This window comes from Triticum urartu, chromosome 6A (genome assembly GCF_056163025.1).
Source record: "Triticum urartu cultivar PI428250 chromosome 6A, HENAU_Tu73, whole genome shotgun sequence".
Lineage (NCBI taxonomy): Eukaryota > Viridiplantae > Streptophyta > Magnoliopsida > Poales > Poaceae > Triticum > Triticum urartu.
This window is the reverse complement of record NC_141878.1, coordinates 594,052,924-594,075,762: the sequence shown is the minus strand read 5'-3', so window position 1 is coordinate 594,075,762 and position 22,839 is coordinate 594,052,924. Positions and strand designations below refer to the sequence as shown.

Genomic DNA, 22,839 nt, shown 5'->3' with positions numbered 1-22,839 from the left:
CTAATTGATTCGATTTGAGAATTTTGAAGTATGAGGATAAGATGTCAGAATTTGACTTTGTTTGTATCTGTGGGTCAAAGGGCAGCCTGGTGCATGTAGCTCCCGCTTGCGCAGGGTCCAGGGAATGGTCCGACCACTTTGGGTCTATTGTACGCAACCTTTCCCTACATTTCTGTAAGAGGCTGTTTCCAGGACTTGAACCCGTGACCTCATGGTCACAAGGCAGCAGCTTTACCACTGCGCCAAGGTCAAAGGTGTCAAAAAAAATTTCTTGCACTTACTATTTCCATGAAAACAACTCCAAAGCTATAGACATCAACTTTTTTAATGATCCTTGATGTTAACCATTTAGGTGCCAAATATCCTGGTGTTTCTCTCTCAGTCACTACTTTGCTCTGACCTCTCGGTATTAGCTTGCATGGTCCAAAATCAGCCACTTTAGCATTAAAGTTGTCACCCAAGAGAATTTTGTGGTTTGATATCCGAATAAGTACTTTTTCACATGCACTCCTCATGAAGATAACATAGGCCCTTATAGCTATATCAAGAATGATCCTACACTGGGTGTACCAATCAGGAGGTGTGTTGTTGTGGCGATAATAGATCCGCCTATCAAGTGACCCTCTCGACATATATGTCTTGACATGTGCCAAAATTCCTTCTTTCCTTCCCTAGCACTTTCCAAATGTTTCACTGCAATTGTATCTTCACCCAATTTCCCTTCAAAATCCGTCCCAAACCCACCTTCCCCAAGCTTCTTAATGAACCCTTCAGTTCATTCGCTCAAGTTTTCAAAAGAAAATCTCATCGCTGTTCCAGGTAATTGATCAAAGTCAAATTAATCTATCTCGTCATATTTCCTTCTCTTTATACAAAACCAGCAACGATATGAAAATAAATACAAGAGTACTAATAGCGCCAAGTGTAGCATCTAATAACACCTTTGTTTTGTTTTCTTCATTCTGCGCCTTGAGGTAAGGAATGGAGCCGTAGCCAGACTGCATTGATTGAAAGGAGAAGATCTTTGTCACCCAGACACATTCGCCGTAGGAATCGTTGTGGTAATAACTGAAGATAGCAGTCCCGCGGGAGCAGCTCTTCAAGAAATGGAGGGAAGGGTCAATAGTCGATGGCATTGTTTTTTTTTTTTTTACAAAAGATTGGAGTTAATGATGTGCAACCAAGATTTGGCTGCCTTACATCCACCGGCTTGCAAAAAAAGTTCTCATACGGGCATGTGCATTGCCCCCCGATGCATATGTCGTACTCACCGCAAACTGTTGGGTAATCACAACCATTTATCATTACTTCATAGAACAAAGTTTGTTATTGGAAACGGCGCTAGTACACGCTTCTGGGAGGATACTTGGCTCGGCGAGACACCCTTGGCCATTCAATATCCGTCTTTGTATCGTATTGTTCAACGACGTGAGGTGTTCGTTGCAACGGTATTTCAATCTACCCCCTTAATATTCAGTTTAGACGGTCGCTAGCGGGCAATCGTTGGGAAGAATGGCTTCGTCTAGTTAGGAGACTGATGGAGGTTCAGCTTTCTCAACAACCCGATGAATTACGCTGGAAACTGACTAGGTCGGGAGTATTCACAGTTAAATCAATGTACATTGATGTTATTAATTCGAACTCCATTCCTACCTCCAAGAATGTTTGGGATGTCAAAGTTTCTTTGAAAATAAAAGTGTTTATGTGGTTTGTCCATAAACAAGTTATTTTAATCAAGGACAACTTGATAAAGCGTAATTGGACAGGTCCTACTAGGTGTAGTTTCTGTGATCGGGATGAGACGATCAAACACCTCTTTCTTGATTGCCCGTTGGCCAAAGTTTTTTGGCGAACGGTCCACATTACTTTAAATATTACTCCACCGAATTCTGTCAACGCGTTACTTGGGACATGGCTTAATGGGATTGAGCCTGACTTAGCGAGACACATTCGGGTTGGAGTTTGCGCTTTGATGTGGACTATCTGGAATTGTAGAAATGATTTGGTTTTTAACAGAACATCACGTATTCATTTTTTGCAGGTTATTTTCTGAGCCACGGCACTGATTCGTTCGTGGTCGCTACTCACTCCGATGGGGACCAGGAAGCATTTGGTTACTGGATCTATCTACTGGGAGATGGTAGCTCGGGATATCTTCAACCGGTTTTGATGGCGGTCATGTAATAGGATAGACAATTAGTTCACCTATCTATCTTTAGCCAGCCGGTTGTGGCGTCTTTTCTTGGCTAGTTTGTATTTCTAGCCCTTTTTGGCTCTGTGTGAGCTTGCTGTCCTTTTTTTTTTCTACAGTTCAAGACTTCGAAACCTTGTTGGAACCTTTTTATTTGGTTAATAAAATGGCTGTATGCATCACTCTGATGCAGAGGCTAGGGAGATCCCCCTTTTCGAAAAAAAAATATACATGCAGTCCACCAGCCAATTCGTACGGCCTCAAGTTTCCATCTGACTCTAGTCTCATGCATGTGTTGGTTGGATTTGGTTACTTGCAATGAGATACCACCGTACCTATCTGACCGCACAAAGATTGTGAGGCTTTCATTCATAAATATAGCCAGATCGTTTTCCCTCCTGTGACCAGTCACCGAATGTAGAATTGTGGTGTTGAAGATTCATATAATCCAAATCGGAGCACGTCGATATAGAGCTGATTCTTGCTCGTATTTATTGCAGAGGTATTTGCTATGAGCTTCATGCCTTCCACGGGTGACTGTCCACGGACCAATGTGCAGTAGGAGGATCAAATGACTGCCACATTGCTCTAATCAAACAACACAAGGAATCCAATCCCATTGGTCACTACCCTGCTAAAAAATTCTCATTGATCACCATGCCGGCAACAGACCGGCCTGAGTCGTTACTTGCCCAAATATGGCTACCATCAGCATCCAGGAGGACCAAGTTTGCATCAGTGGAAAGCTCAAGGGTGGCATTCTTCCCAACAAGGCGATCTCGGTTAGTTGACCAAACCGCCGTCGCAGGATAAAGGTCGGTCCAGACAACAAAAAGGGACATGTCGCATGCAAGGGTGGAGACACATAAGAATCCCGCGGCAAAGGCGCTTCCATCGCCAGAGGGATCTTGTCGTAAACTGGTGAGAATAGAGTGCATGCTGAGTGTACCAGCGACGGCGTTGTTGATCCACACCGTCGAGAGTTTGGGTTTATATTTGGATAATTCAGGCCCTTCATTGTGGAGAGAAAGGGTGTTGCAGCTACAAGTACGGCGAAGAATAGTCATAAGATGCACGGTGCTTGAGTAGGCTCAAAGCTGAAGTTAGGAAGCAGCAGAAATGGTAGTTATTTCTTGGCTTAATGATGGGCCGGCAAGAAACTGATTTGGGTATTGCAAAGATGAGCTTTTACTACTCGGCTTCTTTGAAACACGAAAAGATCCAAAATAAAAAATGCAAAGGCCGATCCAGATGTTCATGACAGTGCCTTGAAGAATGGAAACAGGAACATGAGGTCAAGGTCACACCTGATGATGCTGAGAGGCCGCTGGAGAAGATGTGATTGCCGGGAAGATGGCACTCAAGTACAATTAGGTGGCTGGGGATGAGCTTTCAGAGTAGAGAATGGCAAGACACATCACATCCTAGCAATGTTCGAAAATCCTACCCAATAAGTACAATAAATACTAGCTTGGTCTACTAATATATGTTGCGACGATTAGAAAATGGCAATGAATAAGAAGGTCATTGCTTGAATATATGTCATTGTTAACACATTAGGCTAACATGTTTACATTCTTGAGTACTATGAGTTTTAACATTGAGATCTTTCCTGGTAAACTTGTTGTCAAGACGTGACCTTGTGTTTCTTTGCGTCATCATTCGCAGAAAGGAAACAAACGCATAGGAAAAGGAATAAATTCACAGGGCACTGGATGATACCAAAAAGGGAGCATCGCAGAATTGAAATACTACAAAGACAACATCTTCAAACTGCAGAGATCTAACTAGTAGCCGCTTTTCGAAGGCGACATGGATGGAGTGTAGTAGATACTTTACTGATAGTTGAGCATAGAATGAATAGCTAGGATTGGAGAGGAAGAAAATTTTAGGCCAACCTGTTTGCTATGAGCTCATCATATTCCATAGCTATCTCATCTTTTTCGATAAAAGGACACTTTTATTTTAACTCATAATATAGCATCAAGAGGATATACAACATAATGAGTATATGCCGACATCTGCATGACTAAAATGCACGCATCCACCACGAACTAACGTGCATAATAGGAAAAAAAACACGCTAGCAACATTGAAATCGTATGACATCGAAACTATGCCTATGGCTTGGAAGGTTGAGGTCCTATCCATATTCCGTGGTGCCACCCAAAAATCTCCACAGTACAAATTGGAAAATTATACAGTCAAGGTTTTTTAAAAACCTCTGTAGACTATGCACTATTTTCCAGGTGGGAACATTTCAACCAATCACAAAGTTCACCATGTCATTGGCAACTTGGACACAGACAACGCTGAATTTGTGGTACAACCACTCACTGTGAGGGTATGGCCATCTAGTACCAACCCATTCAAGATGGCCTCGGCCTCATCCGGCCTGTCCACCGCCACCATTGCTATGGTAACACGTCCCATCCTAGGTGAGGTCACCTCGGCAGTGGAAACTTCACCATGCTTGGTAAAGAAGCGGTGCAACAAAGAGTTGTCCATGTTTGGAGGCAAGTTCTGCACGACGAAACTGAAGAAGGGTTCCTTGGACCGTTCTGATGGCATCTCCTTGCGGATAGAGCTATTTGCCTTTGGAGCCTCCAGCCTTTCTCTAATTGCCTGAACAAAAACAAGCTAGGTTATGGACCATGCCATTTGATCATGCCAAACACACATGCACGCGTGCGTGCCTACATAAGTGAGAAAGTGAGTCGAAGTTCCAGCATAATAATAATCATCATTTACGAAGTATAGAAATGATCTTCTAGTTGGCGTTGAAAATAGTCAAATATATTTTTGAGAAAGGAAATAAATGTAGAGGATTAGCTTCTGATTTGTCACGTATTCCACAAGGACAACACAAGGTCAACCTTAGGCTGGTTGTAATGGGGAGTATCATATACTAGTATCATGCATATGATACTAGTGTGTGATACCACCTCCCTAATGCATAGTATTATATATTAGTATCATGTAGTACTATATTTATTGTCATGCATGACACAAAGCAGCATAGCATTTATTATGATACGGCATTATGATATGATACTCCACCATCTTTTTCTTCATTTAATGCCATGACACCTCATCAAAATTGCCTAGTTGGCATGCATGATACTAGCTATGATACTACCATTACGACCAGCCTTACAAAATTCGCACGTTGTGTCAGAATTTTTATCTCTAGTCTTAAATTAACTCTTATGTAATTTAGAATTATCACTTTCATAAATATGGTGCAATGTGGTTTCAGAGGAACTACCTAGGTGTCAATTGCTTGAATTTAGAAGCAGTTGATTTGGAATTAGCCGTTGGACTCCACGGCAGTAGCACCTCCTCCTAACCCGTTAACCCTCATCCTCGCTTGCACCAGTGACGCCGCGGCTGACCACGTCGTCTCTTGTCATGGCCTCAACACTGCTCTCCTCTGTCCTCTAAAATCCCCAAATTGACCGATGCTAAAGAATTTTTTGTGTGACTAGGAAATACAAAACGTTGATTTCAAAAGATCTTTTTTTGGTGATGCATTGTATGACTTGCATATGTGATTAGTGATCAACCCAATACAATTGACCAGATTGTACAATAATGGTGCAGGCTTTACCTGGAGTTGAGCAATGGGAGGCCCGGGGACGAGCCACATACCGGCGCCATTTTGACTGCCCCACCAATTTAGCGGCAGGTACTCCATGAACTTGGTTTTGTTGTCGATGAGGTTGTGCCTGAACACGCCAGTCGACGACGAATACGACAAGTTGTATACTCTAGACCACCGCAGGAAGAAGTAAACGCACCCGCCGATCACGTCGTCCTCCCCGCCACGAAACCTTGCGGCCTCCATTGTGAAGCTGCTTGGGAACCCTAGAAACATGACACGGTCGGTGAAGCTCAGGCCGTCCCTTCTCGCCCACCGCATCGTACGTCTACCACATACGCCAGCCTCTTCCACGAGTGTGTGCACCCTAACCGTGAGTGCGTGCGCCTCTGCCTCGTTGCTGTGGCACTGATGTTCTGAGATCCGGTGATTGGGCCAACGGAGTAGGACGGACAGTCGTAGCAACTCGCCGCGGGATTCAAGTATGTGGCTGGAGACGAGACGCCATGACGTAGCGCACATGTCATCGTTTTCAACAATAATGGCAGTGTGCATGGTTCCCGCAGACGGCACTAGGAGGTGCCAGATGTCATTGGTAGTATCCCCGTTCACGCACACCAGGATCTTGCCGTCATGGTATGCGGCAAAGCACTGATTCTCTTCACCATGATTGTTTTCGAACCGTAAGTTGTTCCTCCCAATCCTGAGAGCTCTCTGGACGACCGTCCATGCGGTGTCGCCGGGACTGAGGATGGCCGCTCGGATGGCAGTGTACGCCGTGCCTTGCTCAGGGTCGTCCTCCGGTTTGCAGAAGCTGTAGAGGAAGACGGTTCCGTCGCCATAGACGACGCCATGGGACTTGTCTGCGATATTCCACTTATCATCGACGTGCAGGAAGGGCGGCAGAGGGGTGGCGTCTCCGGTGAGAGGGTCGACCAGCTTATTGTTATTAGGGCTGCCGTTGCTGAAGAACCAGTACGCCGTGCCGTCGGCTCGTGCCACCCACCCGAGCTCGTGGAAGCTCGGGTGGACCTCCGCGTGGTAGCTCGTCTTGGAGAAGACGCAGCGGAGCCCGATGCGGCGGCAGGACGGCCGGGCGACGAGCCAGGGGAAGAGGAGGGGGCGGAGCACGGTCGTCTGGGGTGGCAGAGATTCCCGCCACGAGACGCAGACGGCGTGGAAGCGGACAAAGTCGGTGGCGTCGTGCAGGCGGCCGGAGATGGCGGCGAGCAGTTCAGGCGGGAGCTCGGTCCACCGTCGCGGCGGCGTGGACATGTTTGGGTAGAGTAGCTCGATCGATCTGGTTATCCGTCAGAAAAATCGGTCTACGTACGCGCGGCTGCTGCTAGGGTTTGCAATGGGGACGAAGGCCCCGCAAGCGTGGAGGTGCAGATGCTAGCCGTCGATGTGTGCATATCGATTCCAGGCAGCAATCTCATCTGCTGCTCCCTGATATGCGTCATGCAGAACAAAACAGTTTTTTTTTTTGCCGCAATCATATACTCCCTCCGTCCCAAAATATAAAATATAAGAACGTTTTTTACATTAGTGTAGTCTAAAAAACGTTCTTATATTATGGGACAGAGGGAGTATATTCTTTATTTGTGGGTACAAAAATATTGACGCTGATATATAATAATTTCTTACATGAATAAGAACGTGAATATAAAATAAGATTATAGCTAGACTACTTCCTCTCTAGCTAGACTACTTCCTCTTCCCGCAAAAAAAGAGACTACTTCCTCTGTCCGGATTTATTAAGCCCCTTTGTATTTTTGTCAAATTTAACCATCTACTTCCTCCGTTCCGAAATATAGGTCGCTGGAGGATTGGTTCCGACCAGGTGAAAACGGTGGAATTTACGTCGCTGCCCCTAGTATGAATCGGTATCCCCATCGTCTTCTTCCTCCATCCGAGGATTTGAAATTCTCCGCCAGGCCATCGTCCGCCCGCCCGCCCCTGCTTCTCCTCCACGCGCCCAGGTCCCAGGCGCTCCCAGGCCCAGGTCCCCTACTTCTCCTCAGCGCTCCCAGGCCCAGGTCCTCGTCTCCAGCAGCAGCGATCCAGGGGCGCCAAGGAGGGTCCTCGTCTCCCAGAAGGAGCACGCGGCAGCAGCAGTCCCAGGTCCCAGATCCAGATCTAGCAGCAGCGATCCCAGGTACTCAGGGCCTTCTCCCGATCCTTCTTCTCCTGGGCGTGCTCCTTCTCCTGCAACAGCAGCAACAACAAAGTTTAGAGTCACACTGATCAGCAGCAGCAACAACAGCTGCTGGGTTCTTCTGCAGGTGGAGTATGGCAGCAGCAGTAGTTTAACAAGCAGCAGCAGTAGTTTCAGAGCAGCAGCAGCAGCAGCAGCAGCTTTTCATTTACTAATTTTTTTTATTTAACAGAAAAGGTTTAATGAAAACTTTCATTTACTGAATTGAAAAGGTTTAATTGACTGAGAAGAGATGAGAAGAAGGTTGCTTGTACTCCTACACTAGTCCTACACTAAAACTGGCAGAGAAGAGAGTAGAAGAGGAGTAGAAGAGCAAGCAGAGAAGAGAAGAGAAAGGGAAGACAGAAGAAAGAGAAGAGAGAAGAGAGCAACTAAACTACTCCTGCAAGAGGGCAAGAAGAGAGACAATTGTTAGAGTGACAATTAAAGACCACACACAGTGAGTACTACTGCAAGAGGGCAGTACTGGAGGGCAAAAGATAGAGAAGAGAGAAGAAAGAGAAGAGAAGAGAAAGAGAAGAAGAGAGCAAGAAGAGAGAAAGAAGAGAGCAAGAAGAGAGAAGAGGGCACTCCAATAATACTGCTACACTTGCAATCCTAATCCTCACTAGTGCAATCTGGAGAAGAGAGGAGAGGAGTAAGAAAGCAAGAGGAGTAGGAGAGAACACAAGCAAGAGTTCTACACTAAACTACTGCAAGCAACCAAGCAAGCACTACTGAAACTAAAGCAGATATTTTACAGATACTTTACGATAATGTTTTTTACAGAACTAAAATCACAGATGCAAGCAAAACTACAGCAAAAAACTGAAACATGTTTTCTCTGTATTTTTCAGAAACAAAGTGTTTTGCTTGTCCTGCTCGTACATATCACCAATCAACTTGTTTACTCCTCAAGATCAGCAAGCATTAATTAAAATTTCATTTAAAGGAGTAATTTTAATTAACTGAAAAGTTTCATTTGGTTTTAATTAAAGGAAAATTTTCATTTAGTTTTAGTTAAACAAAACGTTTCATTTACTCTTATCTGAAAGGAGTACTAGTTAAAGGTTTCATTTACTGACAAGAACAACAAGCAAATGATTGAACAACAAGTTTCAGTTAATTTACTTGGAGTAGTAAAAACTTAGTGTCTAGAGCAAAGCATTTGCACCATTTGTCAGATCTGTAGCTACTGTTATTTTACTGTATGTTTTTCTCTGTATTTTCATCAGAGCATTCAGAAGCATGCAAACAAAAGTTTCAATACAGACAAAAAAATTTGTTTAAACAATTTGCTGGAGTACTCCAAGACACTACAGCAAGCACTAATCCTTGCTGGAATGTCATTGTTCGGCATGATGCAATTTGCTGGAGTACAGCATGATGCAATTTTGTGGAGTACTCCAGTACTACAACAAGCAATAATCTTTGAGCATGATTTTTCAGTCATGCTCAAGCACTAATCCTTGCTGGAAATCTCTGACATAAATTCAGTCATGCTAAAGGGCTAAGAAATTCAGTAATGCTCACACAAGCAAGGAAGTAGGAGTACATACCTGACGCAGGGCATGGGAAGAAGTAGCCATGGCTCCCAGAAGGACACATCAGGCCTTGAATTCCTCTGAGCAAGATGACCACATGAGCAAGATGTTTAACAGTACATCAATGAAGAAAAGGGAATAAATCCATGAGCAAGATGGTTAACATGAACAGTTAACTGAAACTAGCAGTACATGAGCAAGATGTTTACCAAGTGATTGTACAGCAAGACTGCAGCCAGTACTACAGCAACGTAAGAAGAGAAGATTCAAATCCATGATGGCGGCCATCATCTGCCCCTCCCTCTCGTCCTCCATTTTCACTGTTGGTATCCAACCAACCAAGCAAAAGAGACAACGGTTTCAGATCAAACAAATCGACCGGCAGGAAGAAAGACTACCAGGAGTACAGAGTACTTACCGCGGGAGGAAGCAGCTACTCCGCGAAGACGACGACGTGGCGTAGCGGGGCAGGGCACCGCAAGGAGGACGACGTCGCTCCAGATCCGCTGCTCCGCCGCGCCGGCACCGCTCCAGATCCGCCGCTCGGGCGCCGCTCCACATCCACGCCTCTGTCGCCCAGATCCAGCGCTAGAACATCCACATCCACGCCTCCGTGGAGTAGAAGCTCGTCGCCGGCGCAAAAGATTGGAAATTGTTTACCTCCGGGGTGTGAGTGGAGGCGGGGTGGTGGAGAAGTGGCGGTGGAAGAGGGAGAGTCCGGTGAGCTACGGGGAGGCCGGCGAGCAACGAGGAGGCCGGCGAGCTACGGGGAGAGGGGGGAGGCCGGCGAGCGACGGGGAGGCCGGCTAGTGCGGCTGGGCGAGTGGGAGAGAGTGAGCGCGGGCAGTGCGGCTGGGCGGTGAGCGAGCGAGTGGAGCGACGCCAGGGGGCAAAATTGGAAAGTGCCGATATTTCGTTACTAGACGAAAGTTGAACTAAAAAAACCCCCAACAACCTACATTTCGGAACAGAGGGAGTATATAACTAACAACATACTCCCTCCGCCCGAAAATTTTACCAAGCTTGTTCCTCTACATCCATTTGAGGGATAAATTTTTTCGGACGAAGGGAGTATAATTTATATGCTAGAAATTTTTAAAAGAGGATTTCTGTTGTATGTATTTTGACATATAATCTATATTTAATTAGTTAACTTTATGATCAACATTTTTTTTAACACAATAGAGACGCAAGCACTCACATAAACACGCATACACTCATCCCTATGAACACATTTTTCTACATGCACCCTACCCCTATGAGCACCTCCGAGAGACTGGGCCGGCATATAAATGCAGAATAAATGCGAACACCGGGACTTAAACCCTGATGGGCTGGGTATACCACTGTTCACCTAACCATCCCAACCACAAGTTGGTTCCCTTATGATCAATGTTTGATAGTAAATACAAGGGGGCCTAATAAACCCGGAGGAACGAAGTACTTTGCATTGGCATGATAATCTGGATTGTATCTTTGTCTCTGTTAATTACAATTAAGAGTAATTGCCCCTACCAACGTCGTCAAGGCTTCATGTCCAGCCCACGTTCAGTGCAAACTTACTATTCCCTCCATCTAGGTGCATAAATCATCTTAGGTTGTGCAATGCGACCAAAACGGAGGGGAAAACGAAAGAACTTAATGTTTATTTTTGTAAATTAATAGCATTACATATAATGAACTAACTAATGCATGTCATGTTTGATAGTCTCAAGTCATTAGAAGCATGCACGACCCACATCTCTTATTAGTTGATAAGTTACGAAACAAAAAACAAGGATGAAGTTAATGTGCCGTGCCTAAGTGTTTTGAAATTATTTGATTTTTGTAAGGTGACTTAGGGAGAAGGAAGCTCAAATAGTACTCGATCTAGCCCACTATTAAATAGAAATAGGTCTTCCTTGGCAAGTTCGACGTTAGAGGAGCTTTTAGCGATCGTGCAGTTCGGCGCCGTCGCTACGCCTAGGGCGTCTGGGGAAACTGCCAATTGCCATTGACCGTGAAGGTTGCAATCCATGCCGGCGCTCTCACGCTGCACCTTGCGAGCGTGCACGCAACGACACAAGAAGATGGTCAGGTCTATCCGTTCGCTGTTGTGATTCTTCACTTAGAAACCAGCTCATGTGGGTGAGATTTGTTTTATCCTCGCCATGGTTTTAGGTATGGTGCACTGAAACTATATTTTCAGTTTAATTTATCATCAATTGCGATTTTGTAATATGAAGCGGAAACCGTCAATTAGTGACAAAATTGGTTAAGCTTGCTACCCAAAATTTGTTCTATATGACAAGAAAGTGCCACAAAAGCTAAAAGACAAGTTCTACAGGACGGCGGTTCGACCAGCAATGTTGTATGTGGCGGAGATGCGTATGTTAAGATAGATGTGTGGCCACACGAGGAAGGATCGAGTCCGGAATGATGATATACGAGATAGAGTTGGGATAGCACCAATTGAAGTGAAGCTTGTCCAACATCGTCTGAGATGGTTTGGACATATTCAGCGTAGGCATCCAGAAGCTCCAATGCATAGAGGACAGCTAAAAGCGTGCGGAGAATGTCAAGAAAGGGCGGGGTAGACCGAATTTGACATGGGAGGAGTCCGTTAAGAGAGACATGAAGGATTGGAGTATCACCAAAGAGCTAGCTATGAACAAGGGTGCATGGAAGCTTGCTATTCATGTGCGAGAGCCATGAGTTGGTTGCGAGATCTTATGGGTTTCACCTCTAACCTACCCCAACTTATTTGGTACTAAAGACTTTGTTGTTATTGTTGTTGTTGTTGTTGTTGCTACCCAAAATTTGTTGGATGAATAAGTTTCTGAAGCATCAACGAACAACTTTTAGGAAAAAAATAGCACCAATCCTAATTAAAAAAAGAGCAATTTTTAATTAGATGATCGTAAAGGTTACCTCTTTTCTCCTGGTTGTTGCGCCCCTGCATCTTACATTACATGAAAAATCACATGTTGTCTTGTGTTCAGCTGTAAGCCGAGCGCAATTTATCTTCCAAAATCGGTGTATAGCCGTACGTGTAAGCCGAGTCAAAACCCTAATACCCACAGCAAAATAATGGCTCTCAGCTTATAACGTTGTACGCCGAGAACCGCCCTTAATACACTTGGCATACTGTGTGAAAAGAACTCGGGTTATAAGAGACGCCTGACGTACTTCCTGCCACGTGACCATAATCCCCGCACTTGACAGCTTCGTGAGGGTGTTCATATAAACCGAGTGCTCGATGAGAGAACACACGGCTTACAACCACGTGACCATAATGTCCTTTTTAATATCCGTATCTAAGCCGAGTGGTTGATATATAACACTTGGTAGGCTTCATTTTGGCCGATATATAACACCGTCACTTTGATACAACACGAAGTATATTTTTACATTTTTGATTTTCTTTATTTTATTTTGATTCATTTATTTCTCCCCTCTTTCTCACACATTCGCTCCTGTCAAGTTTTCGCCATCCTTTCTAAATATATCCACTCAATTTCCCCTCTCTCACTCTACCGCCACTTTGCCAAAGAAAAAAGAACGCAACACAATCACATATGCCCACATATACGTGCATACACTCACCTCTATAAACACATGGAGGCATACTCTACCCTTATGAGCACCTCTGAGATACTGAGACAACATCAATATTTGAGATTGACGAAGTTACCACAACCATATTGTAGTTGACGGAAGCGTCTCCTACTACTGAACAAACATCGTCAAAAAGTCTTGAATAAATTTAGAAAAATGCGAGCACCAGTGACAAGTCTAGGGCATGAACCCTGTTGGGTTGGTTCCACCACAAGGAACCTAAGCATCTGAGCTTTTGTACTCTTCACACCACTCGAGTGCGCCAATGTTAGGACCCCATGCAAAAGGCGAAATTTACATCACTAGCCTGCAACCGTCTTCCCACTTGAGATTGTTGATGTGAGCAGTATAATGGCTTTGGGCCCCGGCGATACCCTAAAGCTAAAGTAATTTTTTAGAATGTTGATTTTTTAATTATCTTTGCATTTTGTCAATTTGTTCCTATTCCACCAATCCATGTGTTATTTGCACTTGTTTTTGTTGTGGTCCCCTAACAGGTATGTCTATTTGAAATGATATGAGTTTTACTTTGTTGAAGAAGACTAGTTAAACATTCGCCATGGATAAGCAGGATATTCAATTTCTATTGTAACTAGTTAAACAAAGCCTTGTATTCTTGATACATCTGATATATTTAAGCACCAGTACGTATAGGGTTTACATGAAAATACATAATACCTATTTTTTTCATAATTGTACCCGATTACAAAGCTTGGAGCAAGGTCCTTAGCCTTGTGCTAGCATGCTAACATTCCTAAGCACTATGACTACGAGTTTGATTTAAGATCTTTCATGATGGTAAACTAGTCGCAGAGATTTGATCTTCCCCCTTAGTCATCACCATTTGAGACATCATCATTCATAGAAAGAAAACAAACTCTTAGGAAAGGAAAAACTTATAGGGCAATGGACGATATCAGATTAAGCATCGCCGAACTGAAATACTACAAGGACAACATCTTCAAACTGCAAAGATCTAACAGGTAGCCATTTTCAAAGTGTACATGGATGGAGCATAACGAACATGTTGCCGTAAGTTGAGCATCGAATGAATACATAGCCAGGATTGGAGAGAGAATTCTAGGCGAGCTTGTCCGCGCCTAGCTATTCACCTGCTCTAGCGCACTCTTCTCAGTCTCACACCCGATGTTGTGGACACAACTGAAAATTCCAAAGGTTGCTTGATTCCAGCAATGTGCATGTATTAGTTGTTTCATCTACATTTGAAGTATTGCTTTTGTTTTGTCATTTGATGGAACTTGAGAGGTGCTAGTGGCTGGTGGGCTAAATTTTGGAGAAGTGCCAAAAGAAATATGGTATAAGGAAGGAAGCACGGATCCCAAGGAAATTTTGTTTCGAGGCTATGCTTAATTTTTAGATTGAAATGATATTTTATGAACTTAAGCAAGGTTGCTACGGTACTATTGAAGCAATAGAGAGCATTTTGGCAGGCATCCTAAGTGAGAATTTTTGTGAGAAAACTCGTCAAATACGTGATCATTGTTCGGGTTTGTTATGCCGTTCGGCAAGACCAAGGGGGAGATTTATTTCTCGTGAGTTCCTGCACCCCTTTTAAATCTCTAGATAATTGATGCCAAATGACCAATAAAAAAGCAGGACACATGAACATGCAGTTGTTAAATAAATTGTTTAGCTTATGTAATTACATGTTTCCTTAATAGATCTGGTGATAATGAATGGTTGTGTGGATCAAACATAAAACATTTTGATTCAAGATAAATCTAGGTGCTCTTTGCATATATGAAATGAGGGAGTAGAATCTTGTAGGAAAAAGTTACTAATATTTTTTATTTTTCAATTGAAAATGTTAGTAATTAATCTAGAACTATTTATTAGCTACTCTTTTTTTTGAGAAACATTTGTTAGCTACTCATGTCACATGTTGCCAAAAGTTGGACTGGAACATTATGGGTGGACATTAAGAAGGTCATTAGCCTTGTGCTAACATGTCAATATTCATAAGCGCTATGACTATGAGTTTAATTTGAGATCTTTCATGATGGTAAACTGGTTACAGAGATTTGACCTTGTCTCTTTTTTGCGACAAGACCTTGTCTCTTTGTCGTCACCACTTATGACATCATCATTCACAGGAAGGAAAGGAAAAACTCAGGGCATCGCCAGACTGAAATACTACAAGGACAACATCTTCAAATCGTAAAGATCTAACAAGGAGTAGCATCTTGTAGGGAAAAAAGTTACTAATATTTTTTCTTTTTCAATAGAAAAGGCTTTAGTAATTAATCTACAACCATTATTAGCTACATTTTTTTGAGAAGCATTTCATGTGAACATTCCATGGGTGAGCCGGTAAGTGGGTTGGTCCGCGGGCCTGCTAGCGAGCCGCTCCCGGAGCCCACTGGGTTTTCTTCCCCCCACACCACACCTCGACTCCACTCCACTCCCGACTGCTCTGTCCTCTGATCTGGCCGAAACTCTCGGAGTCAGGCGGGCGATGGTTAACCGCTACCCGCGTCCCTATGGGTAATTACTCTATCAGGGAACGGGTATGTGCAAGCTTTAATGTCCATGGCGAAGCTGGTAGGTTAAATACCTTACCCAACGCAAGAGGAGGATGGGAATGGATAGCATTATTCGTGCCCGTTAGCCGCCTTACCCATTAAGCCTTACATGTGGGCTCTAAAATTAGTATACCCCATGTAATTGCTGCCCTTACCCACCCAATTTTCCTTCCATCCCATCCCTTTGGTAAAAAAGCCCTAAGAAAACCCCAACCTAGCCAAAAAATATTATTTATTATGCTAAAATGCTACTTTTTTCTACTGAAATACTATCGAAGGTTGTTATTTATTGTGTGTATGAGTTTCCCCATGGGGATAAAAAACCCGACGGGATGGGGAAGGGAATACTTTTATCCCCGCGACGGGTATGGAGATGGGGACGGGCATGGAAAGGCTATCGCGGGGACGGGGATGGGAGTCCAATACCCACCTGAGTAATCCCCATTGCCAGCTTGACCTCGGAGCTATCCCCGCCGCCGTCCTGGACTTCTTGGAGTGGTTCCTCAGGCGCGACGCCATCGTCAGGGCCGAGAGAGTCTCCCTCTCCGCCGCCGTGACCGACCACGACTTTGGCAAGGACCGCATTAGCGCCCTCCATGATGACCTCCTCCAAGGCATCGTGTCCCAGCTCCCCGCCAGGGACGCTGCCCGCACTGCCGCGCTTGCCTCGCGCTGGCGCCACCTTCGGCCCTCCACGCCGCTCGTCTTCTACGACGCCCACCTCCCGTCCGGCAGCCCCATCGCGCGCGCCGCTGCCGTCAACCGGTTCCTCGCCACCCACCCGGGCCACTTCACCACCGCCAGCATCGGATACTGCGACCTCAGCAGGCTCGCCAAGTGGCCGCACCTCCTCGCCGCCAAGGGCGTCAGGGACCTCGTCCTCGTGAACGTGCCCGCCGATCTCGGCCGCCTCCCCGACGCGCCCAGTGCATGTCAGTTATAGATTTGTATATAATCGAGCCAAGAAATTTGCTGCTTTTATGGTCAGTTTACTACTGTTTCCCTAGTTGTTGACTCATGGGTGCAATTGGAAACAATTGATGTGTCTTTATTAATACAAACAGACGAATTTGATACACCGGACATTGTTCAGGAATTATATTAGAAGTTCGGTTGTAGCAGCTTCAGCAGGCAAGTTGATCATGTGGCCCTCATATTCTGGTCGATGATCTAATGTGCTAGCAATGCTTACAAATGATGGTATTCCCTAACATCCAATCTTCATCTAACGGGTGAAAGCACCCACCGGGTTTCGGTACGGGTGGAGCCACCCCATTTGCCCCAAACCTTACCCATCAGCGGTGGGTACGATTTTTTTTCCATACCCGTTACCCATCAGGGTAAATGGGTACTCGCGTGTAAAATTACCGAGATTTGGAACACATCAATTTGAGTCTTACATAGTCATAGACAACAACTAATAATGATCTATAAATGATAACACATCATGACAACAACACATACTCACATAAACATCACCACATTCTCATGAACAACATCACTTATTTGTAAACAACACTTATTTGCAAACATATTTTCATGAAAATAAAATATTCGTACTCAATCATCACACACAAAATTTCACATTTATCACGTCATATGCACACATCATGCATCTGTATGCAGAAATCAAGGGTAATGTGTACTAATGTACATGAGGGCATCTTCAACGGGGGAGCTTATTCAGGCGCTTAGGATATAAAAATAAATGCAGTCAAAAAAGAAAATCAACAGAGCACCTTCAATTCCAATAGTAGACGCTAATTGTGGGCGCTAGCGAAACATCCGCTACACAGAATTCTACCCTGTGTGAACTAAAAATGCCCAAGCGCCTGACACCTTTTTTTTGAGCAACTGCATCCTTTATTAAGCGTTCAAACACATAGGGATACAGGTGATATCGGGCAAAACACTAAGCCACACATGGCGCCCGGGACTAAGAGAAGCAGCTGCCTTTGCTAAGGCATGGGCCTTCCCATTATGCTTCCTATTTTCATGAGTAAACTTGATATTCTGAAATAGCCTCCACTGGTGCTTGATGTCTTGCAGGATAGAATAATACCGGCAAGGAACTTCATCTTGTATGTTCGTCACCACCTCCAAACAATCTGAGGCCGCACACACAGACTGGACCTGCAGATCAGATGCCATCCCAAACCCTCCAGGATTTGAAGGCCCAACTGCCCATCTACTGGGAACTCAATCCTGGCGCCCTTGCTAAAAGTCTCACGTGATTTAGTTTACCAGACTCACGCACGCGCTTGACCTAAGGCCCACAACACCTATACTAGTACAACTTGTTTCTCACGTTGATAAGTCACGTGAGTACAACTTGGGATTAACAAAATATTAAACCAGACCACCTAATAATAGGGAATCTAAACTGATTGGTGACTTGCAAACTAAATCAAATATTTGGTGGTATATCTCCAGTGCGTATCTGTCAAGGTGGCGTTCTGAACTTTGGCTCCACTTTGGTAGGTGCATAATCCTTCTTGATCTCCTTTGTCTTAACAAAGCGTACATTCATTGGACGAGACTTGCCTGCTCCCCTCCCGTGTGCCCATCCGTACTCCCGCATACGTGGCTTGATTTGATTGGAACAAAATAAGGCCCGGCCACACCCCTTAAAATCAGGGGGGAGATGATTAGATTAGAAAGAAAAAAGAAAAAAAGACAGCCGTTGGATGAGGTGGGAGCACGGATGAGAGCACGGAAAGGGAGCAGGCAAGCCGGATCCACATTCATTACTTGGCAAGGTTGTTTCCTTTTAAATAAATCAAGAGGATATTGTTCCTCCGTACTGGATCCGAACCTTCCATGCATTCTTGATTGCAAACAATCGGTACATGCTACACCAGTACATCTTTTGCCACCCCAAATAGCTTTGTGTTGTGGTGTAACTTCAGATATATGTTTTGTAAGAGACATTGAATATTTTGGCATGATACTAATCCTGGGCCCACATAACTCACGTATTATTCCATCTCTATCTCTGAGTAGTCGTTGTGGCCGTCTAATCTGCTTAACAGGTTCTTCTGATGTAGCACTATCATCTGAAAACATGCCTTGTGATTTCATGTCTGTATCATCCTCTCTGTAGTTTGTCCACAAGCAAGTGATCCTCACCAAAGATAATTTACTAAAGCAATGGTGGGTAGGCAGTTCACGCTATTGTTTGTGTTGTCATGATGAAACAATACAACACCTCTTCATAGATTGCCCTCTCGCAAAATTACTTTGGCGAACGATTCATATAGCCTTTAACATTATTTCTTCGGTTAGCATTGAATCATTATTTGGGGTTAGCTGAAGTACAACATACTACTGAGTCTCGTATCCGGCTTGGAATATCTGCGCTCATGTGGGCTATATGGAATTGCAAGAACAATATGACTTTTAACAAACAACATATTTTAACCTTCTTGCAGGTCATCTTCAGAGCTACGGCATGGATCCGTACGTGGTCCTTACTCACTCCTACGAACTTCAGGGAGCCGTTGGTTACTGGGTGCAACCAGTGGGAGATGATAGCACGGGCTATATTTAACCGGTTTGGATAACGGTCGCATAACAGGATAGAAGTCTAGAGATCTTGTCCTTTTATTCGTACCGGTTGTGGTATTGAGTTTTTTATGAGTTCTTTGCTCCGTTTGCGAGCTTAATATTTATTTAACTTTATGATACTTTGAGACTTTTAATAATATGGCTGCATGCATCGCTCAGATGCAGAGGCCGGGGACAAGCCTCCTTTTCTAAAAAAAAGCTAGCTAGTAGCCATGGTATGGCACAACCTTGGCACGGAGTGGGTGCTTCATGACCATGGTGAGCTCCAGCGTGTCAGTGAAGTCCACCGGCTCGCCGGGCACCTCGCTCCACTGGAACGCACTCACCATGGTGGCCACAAGGAGGTTGACGTGCAGCAGCGAAATGTCGATGCCAGGGCACATCCGGCGGCCGGCACCGAAAGGTATCATTTTGATCTCCTTGCTCCCTGTGAGGTCCAGGTCCTCCCCCTCACCACCCGCCAGGAACCGCTCCGGCCGGAACCGCGTGGGGTCCGGCCACACCTTCCTGTCCATGGCCATGTCGCCCAGCGTGAAGTTCACCGCCACCTCTTTCGGCACGGTGAAGCCGTCCAGCACCGCACCGTTCTCCCCGGCCGCCGCATGCGGCAGGATGAAGCGCGACGGTGGGTGCCGTCTCAGCGACTCCAGGACCACCGCCCGGAGGTATGGCATCTGCGGCAGGTGCTCCTCGACGACCTGTAAAAGTTTTGGTTTTTTTCAAATAAAAAAATTAATACATATGTACATGTTTATTGAATTCACACAAATTTTGATTTTCGCTGGACCTGGCCGTCGGCGAAGTTGTGTATTTCGTCCCGGAGCTTCGCCTGAATCTCCGGCCGTGTGACGAGGTTCGCCATGGCCCACTGCAACACGTTGACCGTAGAGTCGTCCCCAGACAAGAGTTCGGTGCACAAGGCGACGATCTCGCCGTCAGTCAGGTGCCTGCTGCTGCCATCTTGTTCCGGGATGCGGAGGCCGATGAGCGAGTCCACGTAGCAATCCATTTCAAAGCTTTTGCCGGAGGTGTTACACCGCGCACGGCACGCTCGTATCAGCGGGATGAATACCTCCTCCTGCCGCCGTCGCATGGATAGCATCGTCCGGTACCGTCGCCAGAAGAGGAGCTTGGTGACCTTGGGGTTGGACCCGAACACCTGGAACCCCACCACCACCTTGAGAAACTCCCTCTGCAGCGACGTGACTGCCGCGATGGCGGCGGCGTTGAGGCCCTGACCGAAGCACATGCAGGCAAGCACGTGGAAAACAGCGTCATGCAGGAGCCCCTCGATGACGACGACCCCGCCTTGGCTTCGCATCTGGCGTGCGATGCCGTCGACGAGGCCCGAGGCGGCGCGGCGGCGGGCGGCGGCATACCGCGGGATGCTGGACGGGTGGAGCGCCCGGCCGGTGAGGTTTTGCCGGAGCGCGCGCCACAGCGGGCCGTACGCGGCGGACGTGATGTTGTGCTGGTCGCTGGAGAAGATGCGGGTGGCGAAGTTGGCCGGAGGCCGGTCGGCGAACGCCGCGCCGCGCTGCACGAGGACGCGGTGCGCCACGGCCCGGTCGGCGACGAACACGACAGGGAAGGAGGGGAGGAGGTAGAGCGTGAAGACGGGGCCGTACCATGAGCGTGCCACACGGACTACCGACTCGATGTTGACGCTTGTCCAGGCGAGCAGCAGCAGCGGACCGAAAGCCGTGAGCGAGGTCGGCCCAGGCGGGAGGAACGACGAACCCGCCGCCTTGGCCTTACAACGGGACGAGAATACAAGGGACAGGGTGAGGCACAAGGTGATGGAGAGGGAGTAGTACACCCAGTCCTCCATGCCTAACCTCAAGATGCCTACCTTCAGTGAGTGGCTGCGCTTCGCTTCTTCATCTCTTTTTATAATGTCAATCGATCGGCAGCGAGTGATTGAGGCCCTGTTTGGTTCATAAGTTTTAGAATTTTTTTTAGTTTCAATTTATAAGTCTCAAGTCCTTAAAAAGTTCCTACCTGTTTGGTTCCTGAGACTTAACATGAACTAAAAGACTATATTACAACTATAAGTCTCTATAAGTTCCTTCTTAAGAGTCTTATTTCATAAGTCCCAAATGCCCACTTTAAATCCCTATAAGTCCCTTTTATTTGGTTTAGATGGGACTTATAGGGACTTTTTTAAGTCCCTAAACCAATAAGTCCCTGAAAACAAACATCCTCCGAGTCTAGTAGCAGGTTCAGTCACCAACACATGCGTGTGCGTCCTCTAAAACTTGTAGGGCAGTTTAAAATTAAATAAATATGGCCACGACGATCACGCTGATACGGCGATCACGCTGATAGCTCTAGCCATGGTTACGTACGTAAATGACGATTCAGCTAACGCTGCTCTTCTACGGCGACTGATCATCGCATCTCACATATGTCCCATATATATATATATATATATATATATATATATATATACATATTTTAGAGTGTAGATTCATTAATTTTATTTCATATGTAATCTGCATTGAAATTTTTAAAAATGACTTATATTTAGAAACACGGGGAGTTGTGTTGGCAGCAAGACTGAATGAGTGGCCGGTGGCAGGTTCAATCACTGACACATATGTGTACGTCCTCTGAAACTTGTATGGCAGTGTAAAATTAATTAAATATGGCCACGACAATCACGCTGAGAGCTCTAGCCATGCCATGGGTACGTACGTAAATGATGATTCAGCTAACGCTGCTCCTCTATTGCGACTGGTCCATCGGTACTTAGATCATTGCATCTCACGTATGCATGTTATATGCATATTTTAGAGTGTAGATTTATTTATTTTATTTTATATGTGATACGTAATGAAATCTTTAAAATGATTTATATTTAGAAATGGAGAAAATAGTGTCGATCGGCAGCAACAGGTGAATGAGTGGCCAGTGGCAAATTCAATCACTCAAACATGTGTATGTCCTCGGAAACTTGCATGGCAGTGTAAAATTAATTAAATATGGCCACGACAATCACGCTGATAGCTCTAACCATGCCATGGGTATGTACGTAAATGATGATTCAGTTAACGCTCCTCCTCCATTGTTAGTGGTCCATTGGTAGTCAGATCATCGCATGTCACGTATGTCTATTACATATATACTCCCTCCGTAAAAGAATATAAAAACATTTAGATCACTCATTTTTTAGTGTAAATTCACTTATTTTATTTTGTATGTGGTTCGTATTAAAATCTCCAAAATAACTTGTTGTAGTGTTGATCGGCAGCGACGACTGAATGAGTGGCCAGTGGCAGGTTTAATCACCGAGACAAATGTGTACGTCCTCTGAAACTTGTAGGGCAGTATAAAATTAATTAAATATGGCCACGACAATCTCGCTGATAGCTTTAGCCATGGGGAAGGTAAATAATGATTCAGCTAACGTTGCTCCTCCATCCGTGGCGGAGACAGAAAATAGGATGAGGAGGGCGGACGCGGACTAAGAGCACGGCGACTCCACCCGCCGAAATCACGTCCGCTGCTGCACTGTCTTGAGATGTGTGCAACATAATTGTAAAATAATTTTCCCTGGCTATACACGACCTTTAGCGTATGCTTGAACAATTTGTACA

At 45.2% G+C, this 22,839-nt stretch overlaps 3 protein-coding genes and 2 pseudogenes across 3 annotated transcripts; all 5 read right to left on the bottom strand.

Moving 5' to 3' along the window:
- Positions 1–56: 56 nt before the first annotated feature.
- Positions 57–1,316, bottom strand: LOC147966921 (G-type lectin S-receptor-like serine/threonine-protein kinase SD2-5; annotated as a pseudogene).
- Positions 1,317–2,304: 988 nt separating this feature from the next.
- Positions 2,305–3,033, bottom strand: LOC147966920 (EP1-like glycoprotein 2; annotated as a pseudogene).
- Positions 3,034–4,468: 1,435 nt separating this feature from the next.
- LOC147966919 (uncharacterized) lies at positions 4,469–7,067 on the bottom strand. Its single transcript, XM_087530978.1, has 2 exons — positions 5,802–7,067; positions 4,469–4,816 (listed from the first exon to the last, which is right to left on the bottom strand). Exons 1-2 carry the CDS (start codon positions 7,065–7,067, stop codon positions 4,469–4,471), a joined length of 1,614 nt encoding a protein of 537 aa, XP_087387104.1.
- Positions 7,068–7,341: 274 nt separating this feature from the next.
- On the bottom strand, positions 7,342–10,438 carry LOC147966918 (uncharacterized). Its single transcript, XM_087529157.1, has 5 exons — positions 10,027–10,438; positions 9,952–9,989; positions 9,743–9,853; positions 9,549–9,602; positions 7,342–8,000 (listed from the first exon to the last, which is right to left on the bottom strand). Exons 1-5 carry the CDS (start codon positions 10,092–10,094, stop codon positions 7,813–7,815), a joined length of 459 nt encoding a protein of 152 aa, XP_087385283.1. The 5' UTR covers positions 10,095–10,438; the 3' UTR covers positions 7,342–7,812.
- Positions 10,439–19,173: 8,735 nt separating this feature from the next.
- LOC147966917 (cytochrome P450 89A2-like) lies at positions 19,174–21,117 on the bottom strand. Its single transcript, XM_087529156.1, has 2 exons — positions 20,028–21,117; positions 19,174–19,938 (listed from the first exon to the last, which is right to left on the bottom strand). Exons 1-2 carry the CDS (start codon positions 21,069–21,071, stop codon positions 19,444–19,446), a joined length of 1,539 nt encoding a protein of 512 aa, XP_087385282.1. The 5' UTR covers positions 21,072–21,117; the 3' UTR covers positions 19,174–19,443.
- Between the last annotated feature and the right edge of the window lie 1,722 nt (positions 21,118–22,839).